Below are 24,732 nucleotides of genomic sequence, written 5' to 3' on the forward strand. Positions count from 1 at the left end.
AGTAATCGTTGTAAAATTTTCTAACTAATTACGATAAATATATTATTGAGATAATGAAAGACAAATTTAAAATAGATATTTTAATATCTCACAAAAAACTAAATACGCCAGTTAATATAAATTTCTTTTTCAATGCTAAAACATCAATGAACTCAATTCCTAATATCAAAGACAGTTTGTATTGTAAATATTTTTTTTCTTTAAAACATGTGATTTTACAGTAATTCAACCAATAAGCATGACAATATTTGATGATTATAAAAAAAAAACGTGATTTAAGTTTAAAAATCCTATAAATAGGAAAAAGGGTGCCAGAGATGAGCATTATTTGGATACACAAGGACAGTCGGATAAGGGGGAAGCGAGCAATACTCTCGAATGTCACAGATAAGCATTCTGCTACACATAACCAACACTGCCTTCTCGTTTGAGCATTATATAAACTCAGTCGGTGCTCATAACTTTTCCTCACACGACTCTGCTCACTCATATTTATATTGAACAAACAGAGATCCCAAATCAATGGATATTGAAGCAGGTAAAGATATTCCTGTAAGAGACCCAGCGCTACTCGATGACGACGGCAGAATCAAAAGAACCGGTTAGTATTCTTTCTCTTTCAATGCATTTATGATATATGTCCAGTTCCTCTATTCGATCTCATCTTGTTCGGATGCAATCATGCCATTTCATAGCCATTTTCTTTTTTAATAAAGAAATTACACTTACATAATAGTACATTTTAAGATCACAAAACCATAAAAATAAACTGTGTTTTACGTTGTAGATCTACTGTATTATTAATATTGATTAGAAGTTTTATGTTCAACGTTTTCAAAATTTCTGAAGGGTGATTTGGGGTCAGAAGATTCCACGTTATTTGAGATATTCCTTTAATGCGCGTCCATGTAAGGGTTAAGATTTCTTTAAATTGAAGATGATGCATGAGTTTGGACTCAGTGGGAACATACCGATTCAAAAAAGATTTGATAATACGTAAGATGATGCCACTTTTATAGTACTAGTATTTAATTCTGCCGAAGAGTGAAGGAGTACTAGTAGTACAACATAGTCGCATCACAAGAAACAGAGAGAAAAAAGCAGAATCAAGAGATAATGGAATTCTGATCTGATAATAACTTAACACACTTTTTTCCTTACTTTTTTTTTCTCTCAGTTATTCGTCCTAATTCTCTTTTCACGACGCATATGGCTAGTTACCATGGTGCGCGAGCCTCTCCTAACTCTGCTAACTCCTGTGTAACTAACTTTTCCCCTTCATTCCATTTTGCTCATTGCTCACTGGGGGTGAGAGTGTTCATAAACCATCCAATCAAATGTAGATAAAAAAAACTGATTAAAAAACTCAAAAATGAACAAACCAAAAATCAAACCATCAAAAAATTTAAAAATCATTTTTTTTTATTGAATGGATCAAATTTTATATTTGATTTTAGAATCCAATTTTAATCAAACTTTTATATATATATATAAATTTACAATATCATTCATTTTTATTTATTATATATTTATAAAATTATCATATAAATTATATCTATTTATGAAAAATATTTAATTAAATAAATTTTTACTAATTATTTGAGTTAAGATGCATAATTATTCTATTATTAGTTACAATGACATATAAATAAAATATTTGATATTTTAAATTATTTATTATATAGCTTATCTTTTGTTTATTTATTTAAAAAAAATTATAAATAAGATTAAAATCAAATTTTGATTTTATCTAAATTACTTTAAACTATATTGGATTAAATCAGATAAAAAATTTAAATTAAATTAATTAGATGATAAATTAACAAAATCAAAATAACTGGCTCAAGATGTTTTTCTCTTAACTAATCAACTCCAATTCATCAACACCCTTAATTATTGCTCACCTCTTCTATCTATGGTTTATCCTTGTCGGAACAATTCATGTTATGGCATTAATATTACATATTTTTTTAAAAGCTGTCTCAAGGTTTGTCTTATTGATGAGATTCGATCAAACGTATATCACTCTTAGACTAAATTAAAAACTGAAAGCATATAGACCTAAAGTTTTGGAATCAAATTTGGTTCTCTCTCCTTTTTATGTCCATCCATTTAACTTAAACAGCCACAACATAGCAAAAACAATTAAATTATTCAATTGAAGAAACGAAGACGATAATGACAATACATAAGACTAATTCAAGTCTTGGATGCCGACATCCCCGTTCAGCAAAATCTATTTTATTTCACTGATACTTAAATTTAATACTACTCCACCCAAAAAAAACTTAGTTTAATACAAATAATATTTTTTTATCCATAAAAATTAAACATGGTATAATTTTTTTATGAAATTTATAATATTCACACATTTTATTGAACTAACTGATCTAAATCTCATTACTATACAAATAACCTTAAGAACGATGCTTACAGATTTACATCTAAAAACAACTGCAAGTGCTAAAATTCATCTGAAATAAATACACCTAGAACAGACAAATAAAAAATACTACCATACATGCCTGGGATTGGATTTTACTTTTACGAAACTGGTCCAAGCAATCAAATCATTTAGGAAAGCTGGTCCAAGGAGGCAACTAAGTTTCCAACCTACCAAGTGGAATGTTTTATCTTTTAGACACTCTCAGCAAAAAGGAAGAAAATCTTGTGGCCATGAAGCTCCCTTTGATACCAACCTTGTAGACACGTACAAAAGCGTATTCTTTTGTGTTTCACAGGTCACTCCATTTCCAAAAGTGAATCGCTAAGCCCAACTTCACGGGGATTTTTTTGGGAGTTGCTAGGCATCACATGGGCCGTGCACTGCTCTGCCTAACTCACGGCTACCAACTATTGCTTCTTGCAATTCCCATTTTATTTCCGAATAATTTTTTTGAAATGAAATGAAAAGTAATAGAGGGAATGAAGGATTGTCTTCCTGCATCGGCCATTTTTATTTTACACCCGTTAATGAGAGAGAAAAATAAAAAAATACCCTTATATATAACCTATACGGATTAACCATTTTTAAAATTCATACGAATTATCCGTAAGACTCTTATAGATCGTCAATCCGTATTAATTATTATAAAATTTATCATGTAAACTTATATGTGTATTAAATTTATATTAAAAAATTTAGTGTTATATATACGACATTAATTATTTTATAATATAATTGAGTTATTAGTTCAGTTTGATAGAATGTCATGCTAATAACTATAAAAGTTATAGGTTTAAAACTTGTATGAATCATTAATTTTAAATTATTTTGTAAAACATATTTTTAATAATTCGTATGATGGGTGTAGAAGAAAAATGATTTGTAGAAGGAGAAAAAGTCATGAAGGAAACATTCGTAACTCAAAGCTCTTATGGGTTTCTATTAGATGAAGTTGGGATCCATTATGCGAGTTCATTTATTAAATTGGTATTGATTCAAAATTTATAGCCCAACAACTTATTATTATGCACGTGCAACTAGTAATGTAAGATTCTTCTAATTTAATAAAAAAATTAAGTTCAAATCTTAAGTATGCAATTAAATTAAATATTTGGAGTCATTATATACAATAAAAATTAAAAATTTTAAACCGACTTGTTTGAATTTTTTTTACTATTCAAAATTAAAAAAGAAAATCATAAATATTTCATCCATTCTTAATTATAAGATATTTTTTAGATTTTTTTTCATTTTATAAGATTATTTTTAATTTCTAGATTTATTATTTATTTTTTCTTAAATAGCTTTAATTATTCTATCTTCAAACATTAATGAAAAATAATTAAGAGAATAAAAAAATGATATTTTTATAATGATAATATAAATAAATGATATATTTAATGTGATTAATTAAATTAATTAATTATCTTATGAAATATGAATTGATCGAAAGAGTCTTGGATGGAGTATTTTGGATTGTTCTACAACTGAGTTAAATCATAAATTAATTATTTGATATTTAGAAGGGAAAAAAAGTAATCTTTAAGGATTGAATTAAGGTTTTGTTTTTCACACTTGATCCACCAAACCTTTAAACACCGGTAAAAGAAAATGGAGTTAGGTGTTCGATTTGACAAAAAGTTGGTAAACTCATAGTCAGGACTCAAGTTTTACATTCATTTAACTCAAAAAGTTGATTGCGTAAATAGTTAGTCAACAATTGGTCAAAAGTTATTTTATTCAACAATTGTTCCGTACGATGTTTTAATTTTTTATAAGGGTAAATGTCTCCTTTAAAATATTATTCCATATTATATCATCATTTTATCAAGAATATATTATCAGTGATTTGGTTGTGATTTGACCACAGACAAAGTAAATAATGTGAATAAATACCTTAAAAGATTAAAAGATCGGCTAAATTTTAAAACACTAATTTTTAAACGAAACACCGGTTTGTCTTCAACGGGGTCTAATGGTTTGCTCATTGCAATACCATCACAACCAAAACCAAAAATGAAACGTGGCCGTGAAAATTTGGCTGTCTTGTAGTAATAGTTTCCGTAATCAATGATGTGTAATAGTTTACATCAATAGTAAAATCCATTGAATTTATTTTGTCATACAACACGCGTACACTACCTTTAAACTCATGGTAGTGAAGTTTTTGGCAGCCATGTTAATTTAATTAAATTAACAAAACATTCTTAAAATTTGAGTCTGAACTTCATTTTATCTTACAAACTAAATTTGTAAGGTAAAAATATTTAATTTGATCTATATATGTAATTATTTATTTCTCTGAAAAAATAATTGGTGACTGAAGTTGTTTGATTGTTTTGTCATTCCCCCTCACAATTGTTTTGTAAAACAATTTTTCAAACTATTTTTTAAAGAAAAAAGAAAAAAAAAGTTCACTAATACTGGTTAAAAAAATCTCCTTATTTTCAAAACAAAACCAAAGCATATAAAAAATGCTTTATTCTGTAAAAAAAATGTTTTATTTTGCAGTTTTAAAATAATTAATAAAAATATATTATATTTTTTTCAATAATTTGGAAACATCTTTTTTACTAGTGATCAAATAAGTCTAATTTTGGATCCTCTCTCAAAATTTGATTTGGCACCAAACCTTGGTTTTGAGTGTGCACTTTGGACAAATATATATAACCACTACTATTTAACTTCTCTTCTTCAAGTAATCAATGATATTCTTTTCTGGTTATACTTGTTCAAGAATAAGCTAAACAGTTAATGTGGATTGGGATGGTTACTTGCAGGGAACGTGTTCACTGCTACCACGCACATAGTAACGGTGGTGGTGGGTGCAGGAGTGCTGGCTCTGGCATGGGCCATGGCTCAGCTTGGATGGATAGCTGGCATAGCCGTTATGATCCTCTTTGCATGCATTTCTGTTTACACTTACAATCTTGTAGCTGATTGCTACAGATTTCCTGACCCAGTCAGTGGCAAGAGAAACTACACTTACATGCAGGCCGTTGATGCCTACCTTGGTATCATAATCTTATTTACTCTACCTATATATTCTTGTGCATTCATAAGGATAGATTAATTGACTTTCTATCAATCAAAATTAAATCATGTACATATATAAATTCATTGCCTATTTTAAATGTTTGATTACTTCCATATTTCCATTTAACAAATTAGGTGGAAAAATGCACGTGTTCTGCGGATCCGTCCTATATGGGAAGCTCGCCGGGGTTACAGTGGGCTACACTATAACTAGTTCTGTGAGCTTGGTGTACGTTGTTTTATTTTATTATTACATTCATAAACTAATTAATCACTTGTGTTGCTGATTGTGCATAATAGTACTAATAATATGCTAATGAGATGAGGGGCTCTGAATTCATCTTTTTTTGTATAATAACGACTCTGATTGTGGCAGGGCTATAAAGAAAGCTATTTGCTTTCACAAAAAAGGCCATGATGCTTATTGCAAGTTTTCAAACAATCCCTATATGATTGGTTTTGGGATTTGCCAAATTTTATTGTCTCAAATCCCAAATTTCCACAAGTTAACGTGGCTTTCAACCATTGCTGCTGCTACCTCTTTCGGTTATGCATTCATTGGAAGCGGGCTTTCTCTTTCGGTGGTGGTCTCAGGTATGGATTTTACCAGTATTTCTTCAAAACCTTTCCAATAATTCCGAAGTTTTAATACTATATAGTATTTATAAATAATATCACTAACTTATTAGAGGTTTGCACCAATTTCTTCTTTTGGAGGTTTCCCCTGTATAGAATAGAAGGGTTGTTCAATGAGTAGATTCGTTGACAGTTTTATTACAATCATGTATTACTTACTACGGAGGCATTTGGGGTGTGAACAGGTAAAGGAGAAGCAACCAGTATATTTGGAAGCAAAGTAGGACCAGATTTATCTGAAGCGGATAAAGTTTGGAAGGTTTTCAGTGCTTTGGGAAACATTGCACTTGCTTGCTCATTTGCTACTGTTATTTATGACATAATGGTAAGTGGGAACACATTAATAAACTAATTATACTAAGAAAATATATAGAAAGAACTCATTCTGTTAAATTTGATTATATATGCATGTGCGTGGATTATTTAGGATACATTGAAGTCCTATCCACCAGAAAACAAACAGATGAAAAAGGCCAATATGTTAGGAATCACAACAATGACAATACTTTTCCTGCTATGCGGTGGCCTTGGCTATGCTGCTTTCGGAGATGACACGCCGGGGAACATCCTCACCGGCTTTGGATTTTACGAGCCATTCTGGTTGGTCGCCCTTGGCAATGTTTTCATTGTAGTCCACATGGTTGGAGCATATCAGGTTAGATCCTTTTATTCATGAAATTCAATTTCTCTTCTTCCATCTCCCTCTCTATATAAATAAATGTATTAGAAGACAATTTCTCTTAAGAGAAGATAAGATAATTCTAAATCTTCCTATATAGCATCTCTTACTAATTCTCTTACTTTCTTATATGTGACTTAAATATGTTTTTAACCCACGCACATTATATTGTGACAGGTGATGGCTCAACCACTATTTCGTGTAATTGAGATGGGTGCTAACATGGCGTGGCCGCGTTCAGATTTCATTAACAAGAGCTATCCCATCAAAATGGGCTCCTTAACATGTAACATCAACTTGTTTAGGATAATTTGGAGGTCAATGTATGTGGCAGTGGCCACAGTTATTGCCATGGCTATGCCATTTTTCAATGAGTTTCTTGCCTTGCTTGGAGCAATAGGGTTTTGGCCTCTCATTGTCTTCTTCCCTGTACAAATGCACATTGCACAGAAACGGGTAAAAAGACTATCATTGAAGTGGTGTTGTCTTCAAATATTGAGCTTCGCGTGCTTCCTAGTTACAGTTTCCGCGGCAGTTGGTTCGGTTCGTGGAATTAGCAAGAATATAAAAAAATACAAACTTTTCCAGTATAAACAATAGGGCATTTGGTTGCACATTCCAGTGTCTCACATTTGAGAAATGTGAAAATAGCTATAGCTAGGCAGAAAAAGAAGGGAGACAAGTTAATTAAAACAAGGCAGTGAAAATTATCTGAATGCAAAATTATTTGTCAGCTACATTATTCCAACTTACAGTGTGAGCAACACTATTTCAACTAGTCAAAATATTTCTGTCTCAGTTATATCAAATTACTCTCATTTTATGTTCATGTATATGCTTAATCTTCTTAATCATCCATCTCTTTCATTTATCGCTATTTCTAAATTGAATTTCAATAGTTTTTTTTATAAAAAAATTGTTAATAGTTAAAATAACATCATATCTCTATGTATTGGCTCTATAATATCTAGAATCAAACAAGAAAACAAATCCATCCCTTATTATTAGGTATGACTAACAATATCCACTCTGATTAAACAAAAAACAATCAATGAAAAGTCTAGGTGATTATTAACAGGGGAAAAAAACTCCTAGAAATCGATGAATTTGTATTTGGTGGTCTATTCAATCATTGTCAAACAGAAGATCAGAAAAGGATCACTTGGATAGTTGGATGGTTTGGACTTCAAACGTTGAGCTTTGTGTGTTTGCTTGTGTCATTGGCTGCATCATCATTCGTCCATTCATAGGTTGGGCATGCTCTTGGTAAGTACAAGGCCAAGTCCAAGAAATAGTATACCTCATTGTCTTAATGTAAGTTTATAAACTAAATTTTTAAAAGATTAATGTTCGATTTTAGTCCTTATAAAATGGTTCCTGTTTGGTTTTACTCCCCGAGTTTTAAAATCCGAAGTTTTCATTTTTATATTTTTTAAATACCCATACTTTAGTTCTTAAAATCACTAGGATTAATGCTGTCAAAAAAAATTCACAAGGATTAAAGTTGGGTATTTCAAAAACACAGAACAGATACACGTGGTTATAAAAATTAGGGACAAAAACACCCATTTTTCAAGAACTAAAAATACTATTAACCTAATTTTTTAAATAAAATTTATATGCATAAGCATAATTTAATATCCTCTAAATTATGTTCTCTATTCAGTCCTAAGCCGCCATTACAATTCTAGATTGTTTTGGTGAAATTGAGCAATGAGATTCCTTTCAAATGTAGCTGGTGAATTCCACTTGTAAATTGTAAATAAATCTTAGATGAAGAAAGTATCAGAATTATTATCACATCCATTTGAAACCAAATATACAAAAATTTAAATCACCTAGTGGACACCAACTATGCTTTTCAAATACTTCCTTTGTCTATCATTATAGTAACATTGCAAAGTATGTTTCACAGAGTATGGTATGGGTTACTCTCAGTGAAATGTTTTCAAGACTGGCGATTTTAGTGACAAATCAGCTAACAAATACTCTGTTCTGGTCTAAGTAATGATATTTCCTAATTTTGACGTTTATCTTCTTTTCACGTATTTAACATTGCATAGTACTCAGCCACACTAATCGATTGCTGTTTAATCGGGTATATTCCCATTGTATTGTGTCATGTCTAAGCATGTGCTTAGTTGAGTCTTTACAAAATTGATGGTTAAAAAAATTATATTGAATTGAAGTAATTTATTTTGTTTGGGTGTTTTATTTTGAAAGCAAGTTTGATTTAAAATTTAGTGTAAATTTTTCAACTCAAGACAAACTAACTTTTATCACTTCTATTGTGTGTTTGGGACAGTTTTATGATGATAAAAATCAATTAAGTTTTCACATTAAAAGTAAAGCAGCAAATTATTGTTTCTAGTTTTTCATAGTATCACCATGATTTTGTGGGTTAAATAGATTTTCATAGGTTATTAAAACACTACTAGTCATATCGAGGTTTGAAAGTAAAATTAATTTTATCTAACAACTTAACATTTGCATTTTCTTAATAAAATCACATTTGATAGGAAACAATCAATTCAAATGTTTTTCACCATAAAATCAAAGACACTAAGTCAAACTTTAGTTGGTTGCTTACAGTCATGAGGGTACATATTCTCGGTAAGAGAGGTGGAAATAGAATAAGTTGAGTTGCTAAGAGGACTCAACAAAGGAAATGTAAGTTCACTGGGGTTTTCTTTGGCTTTAGCTGCTTTTGGGAATGTATGTTACTCTCCATTAAACATTAGAACTTGCGTGTGTTTCTATGCATTGCACTTGTATATAAAATATCTGCAACTTGAAGGAATTCCTGGGTTCATTTTCCTTGTCGATTGAGAAGCCCTTATTCTAGTCTGTAACAAGTTGCAACTAAAAAAATCAAGCAATATAGCATCTTCTAAGAACTACGAACATTATTCTAAGAGATAAATAATGAAGTGGGGTTGGTTGGTAATATCAAACCGATTAGTCAAAATATTTCACCAGTTGTGGGGTTGGTATGATAAGATCAAACCAAATGTTAAAAGAGTCTGACTAGTGATTATTCAAAAAAGAGGTAAATTTAAAATGCAAACACTCACTGACAGACTTATTACTACTATCTATGTGACTAAGACTGAAAAGAAACTTAAAATAGTACATTCAATTTCATTTTTGTTTTCTTTTGGCTATAGTAAATGTCACAAGTTGTAGGTTTCAAATGTAAATTCTAGGAATATAAATATAAGCTCCGGTCTCAAAGGAGTAATAGACAGAGTATTGCACACCAGAAGGTAAGTCGGAGAGATAAAGTTAACTTATCGGTTAAACCGAGAAGGAAAGAGGAAGATATTGGATGTTGGAATTTCTCTCACTAACAAAAATTAACAAACTAAAACTAATTTCTATCGATAAAAAAAACACTTTGAAGTCACTTTACAATTATATTATTTTGATTAATTTTTGTTCTTCAGGAGTTTTCCAGAAAGAAAAAAAACTGAATATGCAAGAGCACCGAGCACAAGTATTTTGCCACATTAAAATGAATAGTATTTGAGGAGGATTGAATACGAAAGGGAGACCATTGAAGTTAAACTGAATCAGGGTTTTGAAAGTTTGACTAAGCAACACTGTAGTTACCCACTGCTAAGAAAAACGCCCAACACTTCGAATATACTAATGAAATGGGAACTTTCCTAACGACTTCTTGACATTTACATTGCAACTAATCTCAATTAGTTTCATGGTTGCCTCGTGAGAATTGACCACCTGGGAGAGTCATGAGAAGATTCTTGGGGCGAAATTGAAGTCACTAAGTTTGAGTTTGCTCTCGAAATTTCATCGGTATGAGGTTATGCACAAGCAAATTATGCAGTCTCCTATTCGGTGAAAAGTTTTTTCTAAGTGGTTAATTAGTAGCTAACCATACTCAAGTTTAGGATATCAGAATCAGAGTCACATGCTGACATGCTATGATCCTAATTATCTTCTTTTTTTACTCTATATCACATTTCAAATTTAAATTTCTCAATCTTATCTCTCTTTCTCTCTCTCAAGTTGTATATTTTGTTGTATAAGTATTTTTTTTGTAAAAACAATGTAAGCCCACGGGAATTTACCCCAGCAATTTGTTTTGATCACAGCTCCTGATTTCCACAGCGAGAAGGAAAACCACATGCCAACCTATGCAGATTTTCTTTCTTTATTTTATTTTAAAAGAAGTTATTTCTCTAGTCATAAATGTAAGAAGTGCAATTTTAGTTGAAACTTGAAACTAAATCTAAAAAGATAATTGTTTATTTTTTAATAAACTATCTAAAGAGGCTAGTAAAAATAAGTGATTATTTCATTGAAATAACCAGAACTAAATATACCCTATTTCTTTAGGTTAAATGTATAAGTGTAACCTTTTTTTAATAAACGTTGTTACAAATTTTCTAAAATTCCATTTTTTTTTACTTTTGTCAAAATTCTATTCATCATCAATACAAACAAACTATAGTTAATAATTTTGGAGAAATAAGTGCTAAATGCTTATTTGATTGAGATTATTTTTGGAAAACAATGCGTATTTTTCATAAGTTCTTTGATGATGTTTCTAAAACATAAGCGATTATTTATTCTTTGAATGTATATTGTGTTTTCTTTTTTGGGTAAATGTAATTACCCGAGTTTTTATAACTCCAGTTTATTAACTTTTTTTTCATAACTCTATTTTATCACCAATACAAACAACCTAGTTAAGAAAGGCATTCTCTTAAGTATATTTTTTAAAAAATGATTTTCCATATTATAAATAAAATTTGCTTAAAGAGATAATCTGTTTTTAATTAGACTATTGAGGCTTTTTACACAAATGGGTAAATTTTTTTAAAAAAACTATACAAATGGATAAATTTTGAAAATAGTATGAACATGCATAAGTCGTATTTTAAAAAATAACTTCATATAAAAAAGTCTAATTTTTAATAAAAAAAAATAGAAATTGTATTTTAAAACATAACTTCAAGTATTATTTAAAAAAAAAGACTAAAATTGTAATTATAATCATGACTTCAATATTTAAAAAAAAAGATAAAAAAGACTAAAGTGGTGTTTATATCTACGACTTCATTATTTTTTTGATATAAAATAAAATTATACTTAAGTCATTTCGGATAATATCATTTCTATAAAGAAATAAAAAAAATCTTTAGAATTCGTGTTTTGAAACATGATTTCACTGTTTTTTTTAATAATAATTATTTTTAAAGTTGTATTTTAAAATACTACTTTCTTTATATGAAGTGTTTTTTTAAAACACAACTTATCTGTATCCGTAATATTTTTAAAATTTATTTTCTTACGTAATTTTTTAAAAAAATTAACCCATTTCTGTAAAAAAGCTGACTATTGAGCAACTAAGTATATTATATTTGAATAACAAATTTAAGTAAAACATCACGAGTGTTTTAATATTTTTTTATCAAAATTGAAGTGGATTTCAATAAATAATATAAATTTTAACGATGATTTTTTATTATATGAGCTAGAAAGATAAAACTCCAGTATTAATACGTCAAAAGATATTACGTATAAGCTTTGTCCCATCATGAATCAATATTCTTTGATAAAAAAAGTCGTTCGTTTGTGCTTGAAACTGGAAAGTGCCAAGGTAGCTGATTCACTCCAGTAACAAAAAGATATTCAGTCGTGAACTGTTGACTAACTTTCAACTTTTCCTTCATCCTTTGTGGCCCATTCCACTTTCAGGAAGAGTTCGATGGTGCAGAAAAGAAGGGGAAGAGATATGAGAGAGAGAGAGAGAGTTTTTAAAATTTGGTATATATCTCACATTTTTATACTTTATATTATTATTTTTTTAAAGAAAAATTGGCTTTACGGAACACTAACTTAGTCGCCTGCGAAGGAAACCAATGAAATAATTTAAACGAAATTAATTTTCTAGAGAACCAATATTGATGGTAGACAATGGAACCAAAATAAAAGTGAGAAAAAAAAAAAACAATGATGGAAAGTCCTTTCAATCGTGTAGTTTTAACTAACCAAAGATATCCACTGAAAAATCCAGCATTCAGCAAAGGCCATCACAATATCCTCATCAGTCGTGTTTGAATGAAAGTCTTTTTGCCTCGTTTCCATCATTTTCAGCATCATCCCGTGTAATTAAAGTTGATTGTTTCCCGTGATTATACTCAATATATAAACTCAATTCTCATCTCATTTAGAAAACACCACACAGATAGTAAAGAAATACATTACCTCAAGAAACACACACCCCCCCATGTTCGAATTTTTATGGCCACGTTTTCCCGGCAAAATCCCTAACTGAAATTCCTAAATGTCCAAACTACCCCTCTTCATGCTGAAATTTCCTTTTCATTTCCTCTTATTGCTCAGTGTCATAGTACCCTTTCAAGTATTTTCACAATCAGAAAATACCGAACAAACAGTCCTACTCTCCCTCAAACGTGAATTGGGGGACCCACCGTCGCTCCGATCATGGGAACCGTCACCGTCGGCGCCGTGCGACTGGGCGGAGATTCGCTGCGATAACGGCTCCGTCACGAGGCTCCTCCTCTCCCGCAAAAACATCACCACCAACACCAAGAACCTCTCTTCCACAATCTGCAACCTCAAACACCTCTTCAAGCTCGACCTCTCCAGCAACTTCATCTCCGGCGAGTTCCCGACAACGCTGTACAACTGCTCCGACCTCCGGCACCTCGACCTGTCGGACAACTACCTCGCCGGACAAATTCCCGCCGACGTCGACCGCCTCAAAACGCTCACTCACCTTAACCTCGGCAGCAACTACTTCTCCGGCGAGATCATGCCGTCGATCGGAAACCTGCCGGAGCTGCAAACTCTCCTCCTCTACAAAAACAACTTCAACGGAACCATCCGCGGGGAAATCGGAAACTTGTCCAATCTCGAAATCTTGGGTTTGGCTTATAACCCAAAGCTCAAAGGCGCGAAAATCCCGTTGGAGTTTGCCAAGTTAAGAAAACTGAGGATCATGTGGATGACGCAGTGTAACTTGATCGGAGAGATTCCAGAATATTTCGGGAATATTCTCACGAATCTGGAACGGTTGGATTTGTCGAGGAACAATCTAACAGGGAGCATTCCTCGGAGTTTGTTCTCGCTGAAGAAGTTGAAGTTCTTATACTTGTACTATAACAGTTTGTCGGGTGTAATACCTAGTCCTACGATGCAGGGTTTGAATTTAACCGAACTTGATTTCTCTAAGAACAATTTGACGGGTTCCATACCCGGAGAGCTTGGAAACTTGAAGAGTTTGGTTACCTTGCACTTGTATTCGAATTACTTGTCTGGTGAGATTCCAACAAGTTTAAGCCTACTTCCTAGTCTTGAGTATTTCAGGGTTTTCAACAATGGTTTGAGTGGAACACTGCCTCCAGATCTAGGCTTGCATTCGAGGATTGTTGCGGTTGAGGTTTCAGAGAATCATCTCAGTGGTGAGTTGCCGCAGCATTTGTGTGCAAGTGGTGCTCTCATTGGTTTTGTTGCTTTTTCTAACAATTTTAGCGGGGTTTTGCCTCAATGGATTGGGAATTGTCCTTCTCTCGACACGATTCAGGTTTTTAATAATAATTTCTCTGGGGAGGTACCTTTGGGTTTGTGGACTTCGAGGAACATTTCCTCCTTGGTTCTGAGCAACAACTCCTTTTCTGGGCCTCTTCCGAGTAAAGTATTTTGGAATACAAAAAGGATTGAGATAGCGAACAACAAGTTCTCCGGAAGGATATCTATTGGGATTACTTCGGCGGCAAATTTGGTGTATTTTGATGCGAGAAACAACATGCTTTCCGGTGAAATTCCGAGGGAATTGACGCATCTTTCTCAACTTAGTACTCTCATGCTTGATGGTAACCAACTTTCTGGTGCCCTTCCATCTGAGATTATTTCATGGAAATCACTGAGTACTATGACACTCTCAAGAAACAAACTCTCTGGCAAAATCCCTATTGCTATGACCGCTCTTCCTAGCTTGGCTTACTTGGACTTGTCCCAAAATGACATATCAGGTGAAATCCCACCTCAGTTTGATAGATTGAGGTTTGTTTTTCTCAACTTGTCTTCCAACCAAATATATGGGAAAATCTCTGATGAGTTTAATAACCACGCATTTGAAAACAGTTTCTTGAACAATCCTCATCTGTGTGCTTACAATCCAAACGTCAACCTTCCTAACTGCTTGACCAAAACCATGCCACACTCTAGCAATTCATCTTCAAAATCACTTGCCCTGATTTTGGTTGTCATCATCGTTGTGTTGTTGACCATAGCCTCCTTGGTCTTCTATATGTTGAAAACGCAATGGGGCAAACGGCACTGCAAGCATAATAAGATTGAAACGTGGAGGGTCACCTCATTCCAGAGGCTTGATCTCACGGAAATAAATTTCCTCTCAAGTTTGACAGACAATAACCTCATAGGAAGTGGAGGGTTTGGGAAAGTTTACCGGATTGCTTCAAATCGTCCAGGTGAGTATTTTGCGGTGAAGAAGATTTGGAATCGCAAGGATATGGATGGCAAGTTGGAGAAAGAGTTTATGGCTGAGGTTGAGATCCTGGGTAATATTCGGCACTCGAATATAGTGAAGCTTTTGTGTTGTTATGCTAGTGAAGACTCCAAACTTCTTGTTTATGAATACATGGAAAATCAGAGCCTGGACAAATGGCTTCATGGAAAGAAGAAAACGTCACCTTCTAGGTTGAGTTGGCCAACGAGGTTGAATATTGCCATTGGGACTGCACAAGGTCTGTGTTACATGCACCATGATTGCTCACCCCCGGTCATCCACCGAGATGTCAAGTCTAGCAATATACTGTTGGACTCAGAGTTCAGAGCTAAAATAGCAGATTTTGGTCTCGCCAAGATGTTGGCAAAGCTTGGTGAACCACACACCATGTCTGCTCTAGCAGGCTCTTTTGGCTACATTCCACCAGGTAAGTGATGTCAAATGATCACTGACAAAACTTTTTATATTGATAACAAACTAAGCTGATTTTTATATGCTGCACTTGCATTGCAGAATACGCCTACTCAACAAAGATTAACGAGAAGGTTGATGTATATAGCTTTGGGGTTGTGCTCTTAGAACTTGTGACAGGAAGAAATCCTAATAAAGCAGGCGACCATGCATGCAGCCTAGTTGAATGGGCGTGGGAGCATTTTAGTGAAGGGAAGAGCATTACTGATGCATTCGACGAGGATATCAAAGATCCATGTTATGCAGAACAGATGACGAGTGTCTTCAAATTAGCTCTCCTTTGCACAAGCTCGTTGCCCTCAACTAGGCCTTCCACGAAGGAGATTTTGCAAGTTCTTCATCGGTGTTGCCATTCAGGTTCTACACGTAGAAGAGTGGGAAACGAATTTAATATCACCCCTCTTCTTGGTGATACAAGGTACATCTATAGTTACAAGGAGAGTAATGCTGCAAGCAATAACTCATCTTGGTGATACAAGGTACATTTTCTAGTTACAAGGAGAGTAATGCTGTACGTAAAAAAGAAGTTTGTACGGTGTGTAAATTATATGCGTGAAAGAATAATTAAATGTCAGTACTACAGAAAATGAATTAGAAATAATGTTGTAGAATTTTCATTGGAGAAATCATGGATATGATTAACTCAATTTAATAACTTTTACACATTAGGGCTTTATTTAACCAATACGATTGTCCAAGTGATCAGCATAGTTCAGTATAATTCCCTGCTTCATCACCCATACTCTGAAGGGTAATAAACACCAAACAAATTAAGTACGCAAAAATAAAAGAAAACCATGTGAGAACACTAATGAAATAAACCATTTTCACAAGGCCAACGAAACCCTAGACAGAATAATCCTCCCCACCGTAACTTCCAAAGCAAGGATAGACAAGGAAGGCTACCCTATTCTGCCGCCAAAATATTTTTGTTTTACCGTTTTCTCAGCTAAATAACCTAGCCGAAATAGCTGTTTCTTACATTAACACAACGTATCGATCACATCCACATCACAAGCAAACAACAAAGTTCCCACTCCTTTTAAATCCAGGTAAGTAAATATGTTAAGGTTTATGAGACAATTCATAGCTCTGAAGATGATATGAGCCCATGTTTCCCACATCATGTTGTTCATCTATTGTACACATACGACCATCCATCGCAACTCCATACCACAAACCCCAATCTCTTTCACTGCCATCATTTGTATCAGCTCCTCACTGTTCAATTATAACCTTAGTCCCATTCACAGGATCTCAGCACAGCAACAGCCACAACATAGCACAAGGTAGCAGCGTGAGCAGCAATTTCAGCCATTCACCTCCCAAATATCATGTGATTTACTCCAAACTCATCCTCCTACAAAACCAAAACCAAAACCAAAGAGCACAGTATAAAAATATTCTTATTCATGGCAAGAGTTGAAAAGCGAGCTTTTCACAAGTTCCACAAAGATTCTGACCTAGCCCCATCTTCAATTTATACAACACTTCCGAGACTGACATCTGGCTATACACAATATAGAAAATAGAAAGAATAATAACAATTAGGAAGAAAAAAGTATTAAACAAAAAACTAATAAAATGAAAAAAAGGAAGGTCTGGTCTCTGAGCGTCTTTATACACAAAACAAGTTAGGTTCTTAAGCACAGTTACTGGAAACATAGCACGTATAGTGGTGCAGGACCTGCGACCACATATTCACTAGTCAGAAAACTAACCAAGATATTCAATTACCATGGAAATTGATAGTCAAATTATCTTGAAAGAAACAGGAAAATATACAAGATAAAAACAGTTCTTTATAGTAAGAAGACCCAACAAGATTAGGCTGAATTGTCTATGATATGCAAGCAAAGCTATAACAGAAGAAAAGAAAAAAAAAATCAAATCAGAAAAACAAGATTAGACTCTTTATTCTGAAAACCCATGAAATATAAAATTTTGGTAACGGCCATAAAGGCATAAAGCAAAGAAAGATGAGGTAAAAAGTATATTATTATAAGATCAGATAGTCTTTATTACCGAGAAAACAATGAGATTAGAAAATTCAAAACCTTATATTCCTGAGCCCCGATATTTTGAAATACTCTATTTCCAAGAAAACACCCACTCTTCAGAACTGATCTGGATCAGCCACACAAACATCACCCTGCAAAGATCCCTGACTCACTATCTCCCAGACTTCCAGTTTTTTCACTGCCATCCACAACAGTTCCTAATCCAAAAAAGTCCTCAAATGAAATAACTCACCTCGCAATTGAGGTTCTGGGAGCTGGCATTTGGTACATAATCTGAACATTCAGCCCTTGTGATGAAATTACATGCTTTGTCTAGTCGCTGATCCATATCAATATCACCCTCTTCATAGTTTGACAGGCTGTTAGTAGATTCAGTTTCTGCACTTTCCAAGCAATCTAAAGCCAGATCCTGAGCTTTGTCCCCATTGACAACTTCATTCTGAAATGTATCACCAACTTCTAATTAAGGAACTTCACATGAACCAAACAACTTCCAAAGGTTCCTCCACTGGTTCAGCAGCTTACCTCATTTGGAACTTCAACACTCCTTGATTTCAACATATCATGTGTAGTGTTAACAAAGCCTGCTTCACTAATCTGCATGTCAGCTACCTCAGTTCTTAGTCCACTTCCAGGGAGTGCATCAGATGACTTAATTTTACAATTGCTGTTAGCATCCTTGGTTGTTGAACCAGCTAACCTAACCCCTTTAATACACTCAATACTCATTTGAGCTGTACCACCTGATTTACCAGTACAACTTTCAGGAGAAACACATTCTAACCTTTGTGGGCTTATAGATGCCCGCTTATCTGGTTTGTCTGGCTTCTTATCCACCATTTCAGAGTAATTTTTCCTCTTGATGCATCTTTCAGACAATCCAGGCCCAGAGTAGCAGTTTGTGGCATCATCACCTGTTATTTCAGCTTGATGGCTTATATGCCTTGGCATTCGAGTGCGTTTGTAACCATCAGGAAAAACAAATGCAGGGAGTTGCTTTCGACGAACATGAGAAACAAAAATATCCATCCCTGGCTTCCAGTACATGTACATATTTATTTCTTGTCTGAATTCATCAACTGTTCCACGTATATCAAATTGCTGCCCCTCTTGACCTCTTACTCCCTCTTTCCTTTGCAAGCCCATGAAAAATGCAGAATGTGCACATGGCTTGGATGTGTCTACATACTCATGTGGGTAAGGATGGCACTGCAGCATCCCATTTGTATCTCGCTCTATCTACTCACAGACAATTGAAAAGCATGTGTCAATACTTAATACACAGAGGGAAAAAAGAATTTACCAAAATGCTCAGAGATTGAATTTTTAGTGAATAAAAACTGAATTGGATTAAACCCAGTACAAGGAAGTCTTATACCTATGACAGGATTGTACACCTTCAGGGAAAAATGAATTTAGCAAAATGTTCAGAGATTAAATATTTTCAAAGAATGAAAAACAGAATTGGGTTAAACCCAATACAGGGAAGTCTTATACCAAACAATGACAAGATGTACCTTCAGGGTAAGCATTCTCAACCGAGATTCTACCCATCCCCTCCATGCTAGTAAATCATCCGTGTCTGATGCAATTATGTCCACTTGTAAATAGTTTTTGTATGCCTCAAAAAAAATATAAGGCTGAAAAAGTGCGCTCCACTGGGCTTTATTAAGCTCAATTTCCTAACAGTGGAAGTATCAATCAAATAAAGATAGTCACAAAAATAATAAAAAATAAGGAAAAACTGACTTCTCTTACATCACAAATCTTATTGCCATAGCAGAATTGGTCCACCATAACACGAAGAGTACTTGCCGAAACGTTGTAGCTTGAATTCATGCAAGGGTATGCAGGAGTAATTATTGGCATAGTGTGAAATCTGTCCCGGGGGTTTCTACGAGGATCCCATATAGGGAATCCCAGTTCATTCTCTTCTATAGAGCATAGCATTACAGGGTTTGGCCACCGCCACTGTGTATAGACCCTGAAGAATCGAGAAACCAACATACTAGGGATTGCATTGGGGTAGAGCTGGCAAATTCGAGCAACTAAAATAGCCCAATTTACACCACCAAGGAATCCAGTAACCTGTGCACACCAAAAAATAGTAATATAGGTTATCATAAAAGCTAATGCCATTGGTGTTAAAAAATAAAAAATAAAGATTGTATGTGCTGCTCTTACATTTGAATAAACACCACGCCTTTTTGCCCAAAACTTTAAACATCTCAGTGTAGTTCGGAAGTGCTATCATTATCAAGGGTTAACGTACTATCAAATTAATGAGATGAACAACCATTAAATCTAATATAGCATTTAATCAAACCAAAGAACATATATATTAACCTCAACATTTGGAACAAGTTTAAGAATTTGATCTGCCACACGGCAGCCATTAAGACTTCGAACAGTTGGTTCATCAACATCATACAGCACTGAACCATGCGAGATATCTAGGTCCTGTCAATAAGTGTGTAAGAAAATTATATCAAATTAAAGGCAAGTTTAAATAAAACTACATTCTAAGGTAGAAGAGTGAGGAAGCACAATAAAAATGTATCAAACTTAATAAAATGCATAAATAAATTTAGATCAGCAATAAAAATGCGCATTTAGCAAAACTTAAGTGTGCTACATAAAGGTTGGTATCAGCATTCGAATTGAACAATAAAAAGCATCTACTCCCTCCTAATTGCTAATACTGTTATATAGAAGGGGGTGAAAAGATAAAGATCCTACAATTCAAATTGAACATGTTAAAAACAAAAAGAAAAATAAATAGCAAAATGACAGCACTACTTATCTAGGACACATGATGAAGGAGATGTGATTGGATTAAATTGTAAAAGCAATAAGGAACTCGATTTTAACAAATGGCATTGTCCCCCACAAAAATGTGCTCTCAGAACGAATAAAGTCCCTGCTGAATGAATGACCAAACTTACTTCTGGCACAACCAAAAGTGATATACTTGCATACAGCAAATCTATAGATATTCCCTGGAATTTGAATTTCATTACTGGAACATGTGCATCAGGAACTGGTTGAAGTTCAGAAACTTCTTCCATTTCGGCCAGGATGTTATGCAAAATGATGAAGAAATCTTCCTGCAAAAGAGAGAGGGAGAGATTGGCTAAAATATAACCAATGTCAACGATTTTACTAAATTGAGGAAGCGTAACCAGCAGCAGAGTGTCACCTCTCGGTTTACATAAGAAGGACCAATGCACAAAGTGTCTATGTCAACTCCAGGTCCATGAACCTGCAAATGATTGAATTATTTATAGCTAGATATCCAAACATTTATAAAACAGACACTTACAATACAGACAAAATGGTATTATATAAACAACAATATTGTGACGCATTTACTGTCTGCAACTAATTTCTTAACATAAAATCACTTTTTGCTACAAGAATGTATTGAAAGATTAAGGCATTTATGTAAAGATTGGAAATGATATTCAATCGAAGTCACCACCCATCAGCCATTTGTCAACAGTGATTGAAACATGACTATTGTTAAAAACAAAAGGTTGATATAATTAAACTTCAACACTCTCTAGTCTAGTAGAATTAAACAAACATTAATGAGATCCATCAGCAAACACTTAAAAAGCATCAGAAGACTCTTTCTTGAGGCAGCTATAAATTATATTGACAGTGTTAAGCATAAACAATCGACAAGACTAAGTATTCTCAGACTCTGAGCTATATTCCTAATAACAATAAATGCACTTTCATAATGTCTCATAAAATATTTCTCCCTCAAATCTTTCCAACATCTGAATTTAAGTTTCTTCCACTCCTGACAACTCATGCCATTATTAATTTCTACAGCGAATCAAAATAAGACAAGCAAACTCGGGACAAGTTAGAAGCCCACAACTCAGGAAATGCAAGCCTTGAATTTGAATTTTAAACCCTCCATACTCCAAACGATCAAGAGAAATTAGCAATTGCCTAAGTCACGAGTCAGGAAAAGGTAACAACGGCATACTCACCCCTAGTCGGTAAGAGCCAAAAGTAAAAATGACAGCATTTGCATCCTCTACCATCTGATCTGTGTAGCCACGTTGGCGCGTCAACTGCTTCACCCAGCTTTTCACAATCTACATTGCAAACTAACTATCATTACAGAACTTAAACCCAAAGGACAGTGAAACACAACAATAAAGGGAGCCATAATGAACCCTAAACGGTAAACAGGCATCAACCTAGCAAGGTTCCAATCCAAAATCCTCAATATGAAGAAAACAATATGAAGCACGAAACACCACCGCAGTAATTAACACCTAAATAATAATAACAACAAAAGCGAGATCGGAGAAGTAGAAGACCTGATCAAGGCGGTGAAGAACCTCTTTCCTCGCAGCGGATTCTTCATTGCTCTCGTAGAGACCCGAATCGAGCAAGAACTGAAGCAAAACAAAACGAGAATTTAGGTTTTCGTTTCAGGCGGGGTTAGTTAGACAAATCGTAAATGAGACGAGACGAATCAGAAATTTAAACCTAACCTTGTCCAAATCGTTGTTACGCTGGAGATCAGCGTCGGTGGGACCCGCGAGAGAGAGGGGCTTGGTGAAACCGTACTTGCTGTTGGCTTGTTGTTCCTGATGAGGTGGCGTGGAGCCGCCGCTGGGACTGTCGGAAACCGCCATTTGGAAGAACGAAACGCAAACGCACTACGCAGCTTCTTCTTGACTGTGCATCGCTCAAATCGCTGGCATCTGGTTGTTCCAGTTCAGAGATGCCCCTAATTCGAACGACGAATAGGACGGTTTTCAGATTTGGGGTTTGGGTGGGTTAAGGGAGCGTTTGGGGGTAATCACTAATCGCGAATGTAACTTTAAAAAGTGATTTTTATTACGCTGCTGTGTCCACTCGGAACGCCCCACCTGTACTTCTTTTTTGAAACAACTTTTTTTAATTAATTCTTTTCTCACTCAAATGTCAAATAGATTCATTGTATTGTTTGAGATTTTTATTGGAAAAAAAGGAGGGGGAGAGAGAAAAGGAGAGAAAGACTATAATTTTGTCTTTTTTTGGACTAGAACTTTCAGTTTCGGATCTCTTATGAGTCTTATCCATTGTGCTGCTTTCTAGCCCGTTCCTTTCTCGCATACTTATATTATATTCAAAAACATATGTTAAAAATTATAAATTATAGTTAATATCATTAATTAATATAAAAATTTAAAAGTTATATCTATCAAAAAATTATATCTAATTAAGTCATATAAAATGTTATATATGCATATATTAAAAGGAAAAAATGTGGGTTATATTGTGAATAAATAATTTAAAAGTTAAATAAAGAATAATGTGTTATCTTAAGTTTGAAAATACGATAAAGGACTTTTGTATTAAAATGGAGCAATTTTTTCCATAAATTACGAAAATGATCGATTTTAAATAAATTATCGAAATAGGTAAATTGTTATTTCAAAGACAATTTCAATGTAAAGAAATCGTGTCAAAGGCGATTTCATTTTGTTAATTTCTTTTACTTTTTTATTTTTAAAAATATTGTAGCGATATAAAATTGTCACAAATTATGTTTTTAGCTGTCCCAAAATGAGCGTTCGAGTGTTTCTTATGTAGCATGATAATTTGTGATGGTTTTAGAAGTAATTTATGGCCACCATAATTATTTTTAAAAAACAAAAACTGTAAAATGTTAAATTGTCTTTAGAAGTATAATTTTTTATGTTAAAATCGTATTTGGAAGCATGATTTATTTATTTTTGTAAATTTTTAAAAAATTTACCCATTTTTGGTAACTATCATTCGATACAAAATCCTACAATAAAGCTGTCAATGAAATAATAAGTGTGTAATTGGTAACTTTTTTTCTCTGAATGATATTTTGGATAATTTTATGTAAATCGTGGACATCTTTTAAATAATAGAATATGGATTTTTGCCGTAGAGAGCATTGATTCATTGTTCTAGTTATTCAATAAGAGAACATACTAATAAATTAAAGTAATGTCACTCTCAAAAACTGTAGATAATTTAATATATAATATGAATTAAATTAATTAATTAAAAATATAAAAAAACGTGATTTTATTTTTCCTAGCAATAGTCATGACTATTATGAAAAACAAAATAGCGTAATGTCAGCAATGTATTGGTAAAAATCATCAATTAAAGATAAGAAGAAAACACTAACATTGTGTTAGTATGAATGAAATTAAAATTAAATAAATAAATATTAATTAAAATAGTATTTTACAAAAACTCCTTTCCATCTTATAAAAATCATTATACTCTCAGTTTATTTAACAGTTGGATCGCTGAGTCTAAGTTTTGTCTTTTTTTAATAATTATAAAATACAATAAATATTGTTTCAAGAGTAATATGGATACCAAGAGGGTCTCATAAGTTGGTTCAACATGTAAGTGATTATTATAAGCCTTTTATCATGTTCAATTTACATGTATAAAAAAAAGTAATATGGACTAACGAGTCATGGCAAAAAAATCACAATAAAAATCATATTCAAATCAAAATTAGGATCAAAAATAAATTTGGGCTTTTATTATTGTAATTTGAGGTATGAAAATTTTTATATCATCAATCAATTAAATTTTTCGTTATAATATTACTTTTAAGGCAGATCAAAGGTTAATAAATTTAATATATATATATATATGCACACACGTGTGTGCGACTACTTATAATTAAATAACATTGTAAAAATTATTTACCTTATCAATACATACATTTTTTGTTGAAGAATATACATACATTATTTACTCTATTAATTAATGTGAAAACATTTTCATTTAAAAAGGAAATAATATAATATTAATTCATTAATTTTAAGATTTTTTTCTTTTTAATGAAATTCAAGCACCATACATGTTTTCTCTTTTGATCTTCTAACTTGCTTTGACAAACCGAGTATGTGTA

General features: G+C 33.2%; 3 protein-coding genes across 11 annotated transcripts; 2 read left to right on the forward strand and 1 right to left on the reverse strand.

The window, feature by feature from the left end:
* Positions 1–316: 316 nt before the first annotated feature.
* Positions 317–7,630, forward strand: LOC114415176 (amino acid permease 8-like). The gene is made up of 7 exons (XM_028379756.1): positions 317–601; positions 5,227–5,460; positions 5,618–5,711; positions 5,859–6,076; positions 6,304–6,443; positions 6,546–6,773; positions 6,975–7,630. Exons 1-7 carry the CDS (start codon positions 523–525, stop codon positions 7,395–7,397), a joined length of 1,416 nt encoding a protein of 471 aa, XP_028235557.1. The 5' UTR covers positions 317–522; the 3' UTR covers positions 7,398–7,630.
* Positions 7,631–12,936: 5,306 nt separating this feature from the next.
* On the forward strand, positions 12,937–17,365 carry LOC114415177 (receptor-like protein kinase HSL1). Its single transcript, XM_028379757.1, has 2 exons — positions 12,937–15,745; positions 15,832–17,365. The coding sequence occupies exons 1-2, from the start codon at positions 13,111–13,113 to the stop codon at positions 16,260–16,262; spliced, it is 3,066 nt and encodes a 1,021-aa protein (XP_028235558.1). The 5' UTR covers positions 12,937–13,110; the 3' UTR covers positions 16,263–17,365.
* On the reverse strand, positions 16,419–22,698 carry LOC114415178 (nuclear poly(A) polymerase 4-like). Of its 9 annotated transcripts, none has more exons than XR_003667327.1 (14): positions 22,328–22,695; positions 22,151–22,228; positions 21,815–21,922; positions 21,010–21,072; positions 20,756–20,917; positions 20,157–20,270; positions 19,995–20,057; positions 19,569–19,898; positions 19,328–19,492; positions 18,336–19,049; positions 18,043–18,249; positions 17,847–17,941; positions 17,253–17,299; positions 17,064–17,149 (listed from the first exon to the last, which is right to left on the reverse strand). XR_003667327.1 is itself a non-coding variant. In XM_028379760.1 (13 exons), exons 1-13 carry the CDS (start codon positions 22,469–22,471, stop codon positions 17,142–17,144), a joined length of 2,199 nt encoding a protein of 732 aa, XP_028235561.1. In that variant the 5' UTR covers positions 22,472–22,696; the 3' UTR covers positions 16,419–17,141. The 9 variants fall into 9 exon arrangements, 6 of the variants coding, with proteins under 6 accessions (XP_028235561.1, XP_028235564.1, XP_028235560.1 ...); XR_003667328.1 differs by having other exon boundaries at positions 17,070–17,149; positions 17,253–17,295; XR_003667326.1 differs by having other exon boundaries at positions 16,419–17,149; positions 17,253–17,941.
* Positions 22,699–24,732: the final 2,034 nt, after the last annotated feature.

The sequence above is a fragment of the Glycine soja genome, chromosome 6 (genome assembly GCF_004193775.1).
Source record: "Glycine soja cultivar W05 chromosome 6, ASM419377v2, whole genome shotgun sequence".
NCBI classification, from domain to species: Eukaryota; Viridiplantae; Streptophyta; class Magnoliopsida; order Fabales; family Fabaceae; genus Glycine; species Glycine soja.

What these genes read in the sequence shown, in the direction of transcription:
- LOC114415176 (XM_028379756.1), top strand. Translation starts at nt 523, where the DNA reads ATGGATATTGAAGCAGGTAAAGATATTCCTGTAAGAGACCCAGCGCTA. An exon ending in CGGCAGAATCAAAAGAACCG is followed by an intron (nt 602 to 5,226) that starts GTTAGTATTCTT and finishes GGTTACTTGCAG; the next exon opens with GGAACGTGTTCACTGCTACC. An exon ending in ACTAGTTCTGTGAGCTTGGT is followed by an intron (nt 5,712 to 5,858) that starts GTACGTTGTTTT and finishes TGATTGTGGCAG; the next exon opens with GGCTATAAAGAAAGCTATTT.
- LOC114415177 (XM_028379757.1), top strand. Translation starts at nt 13,111, where the DNA reads ATGTCCAAACTACCCCTCTTCATGCTGAAATTTCCTTTTCATTTCCTC. An exon ending in TTTTGGCTACATTCCACCAG is followed by an intron (nt 15,746 to 15,831) that starts GTAAGTGATGTC and finishes CTTGCATTGCAG; the next exon opens with AATACGCCTACTCAACAAAG.
- LOC114415178 (XM_028379759.1), bottom strand. Translation starts at nt 22,471, where the DNA reads ATGGCGGTTTCCGACAGTCCCAGCGGCGGCTCCACGCCACCTCATCAG. An exon ending in GTAACAACGATTTGGACAAG is followed by an intron (nt 22,229 to 22,327) that starts GTTAGGTTTAAA and finishes GTTTTGCTTCAG; the next exon opens with TTCTTGCTCGATTCGGGTCT. An exon ending in CCCAGAACCTCAATTGCGAG is followed by an intron (nt 17,296 to 18,042) that starts GTGAGTTATTTC and finishes GTGTATAGCCAG; the next exon opens with ATGTCAGTCTCGGAAGTGTT.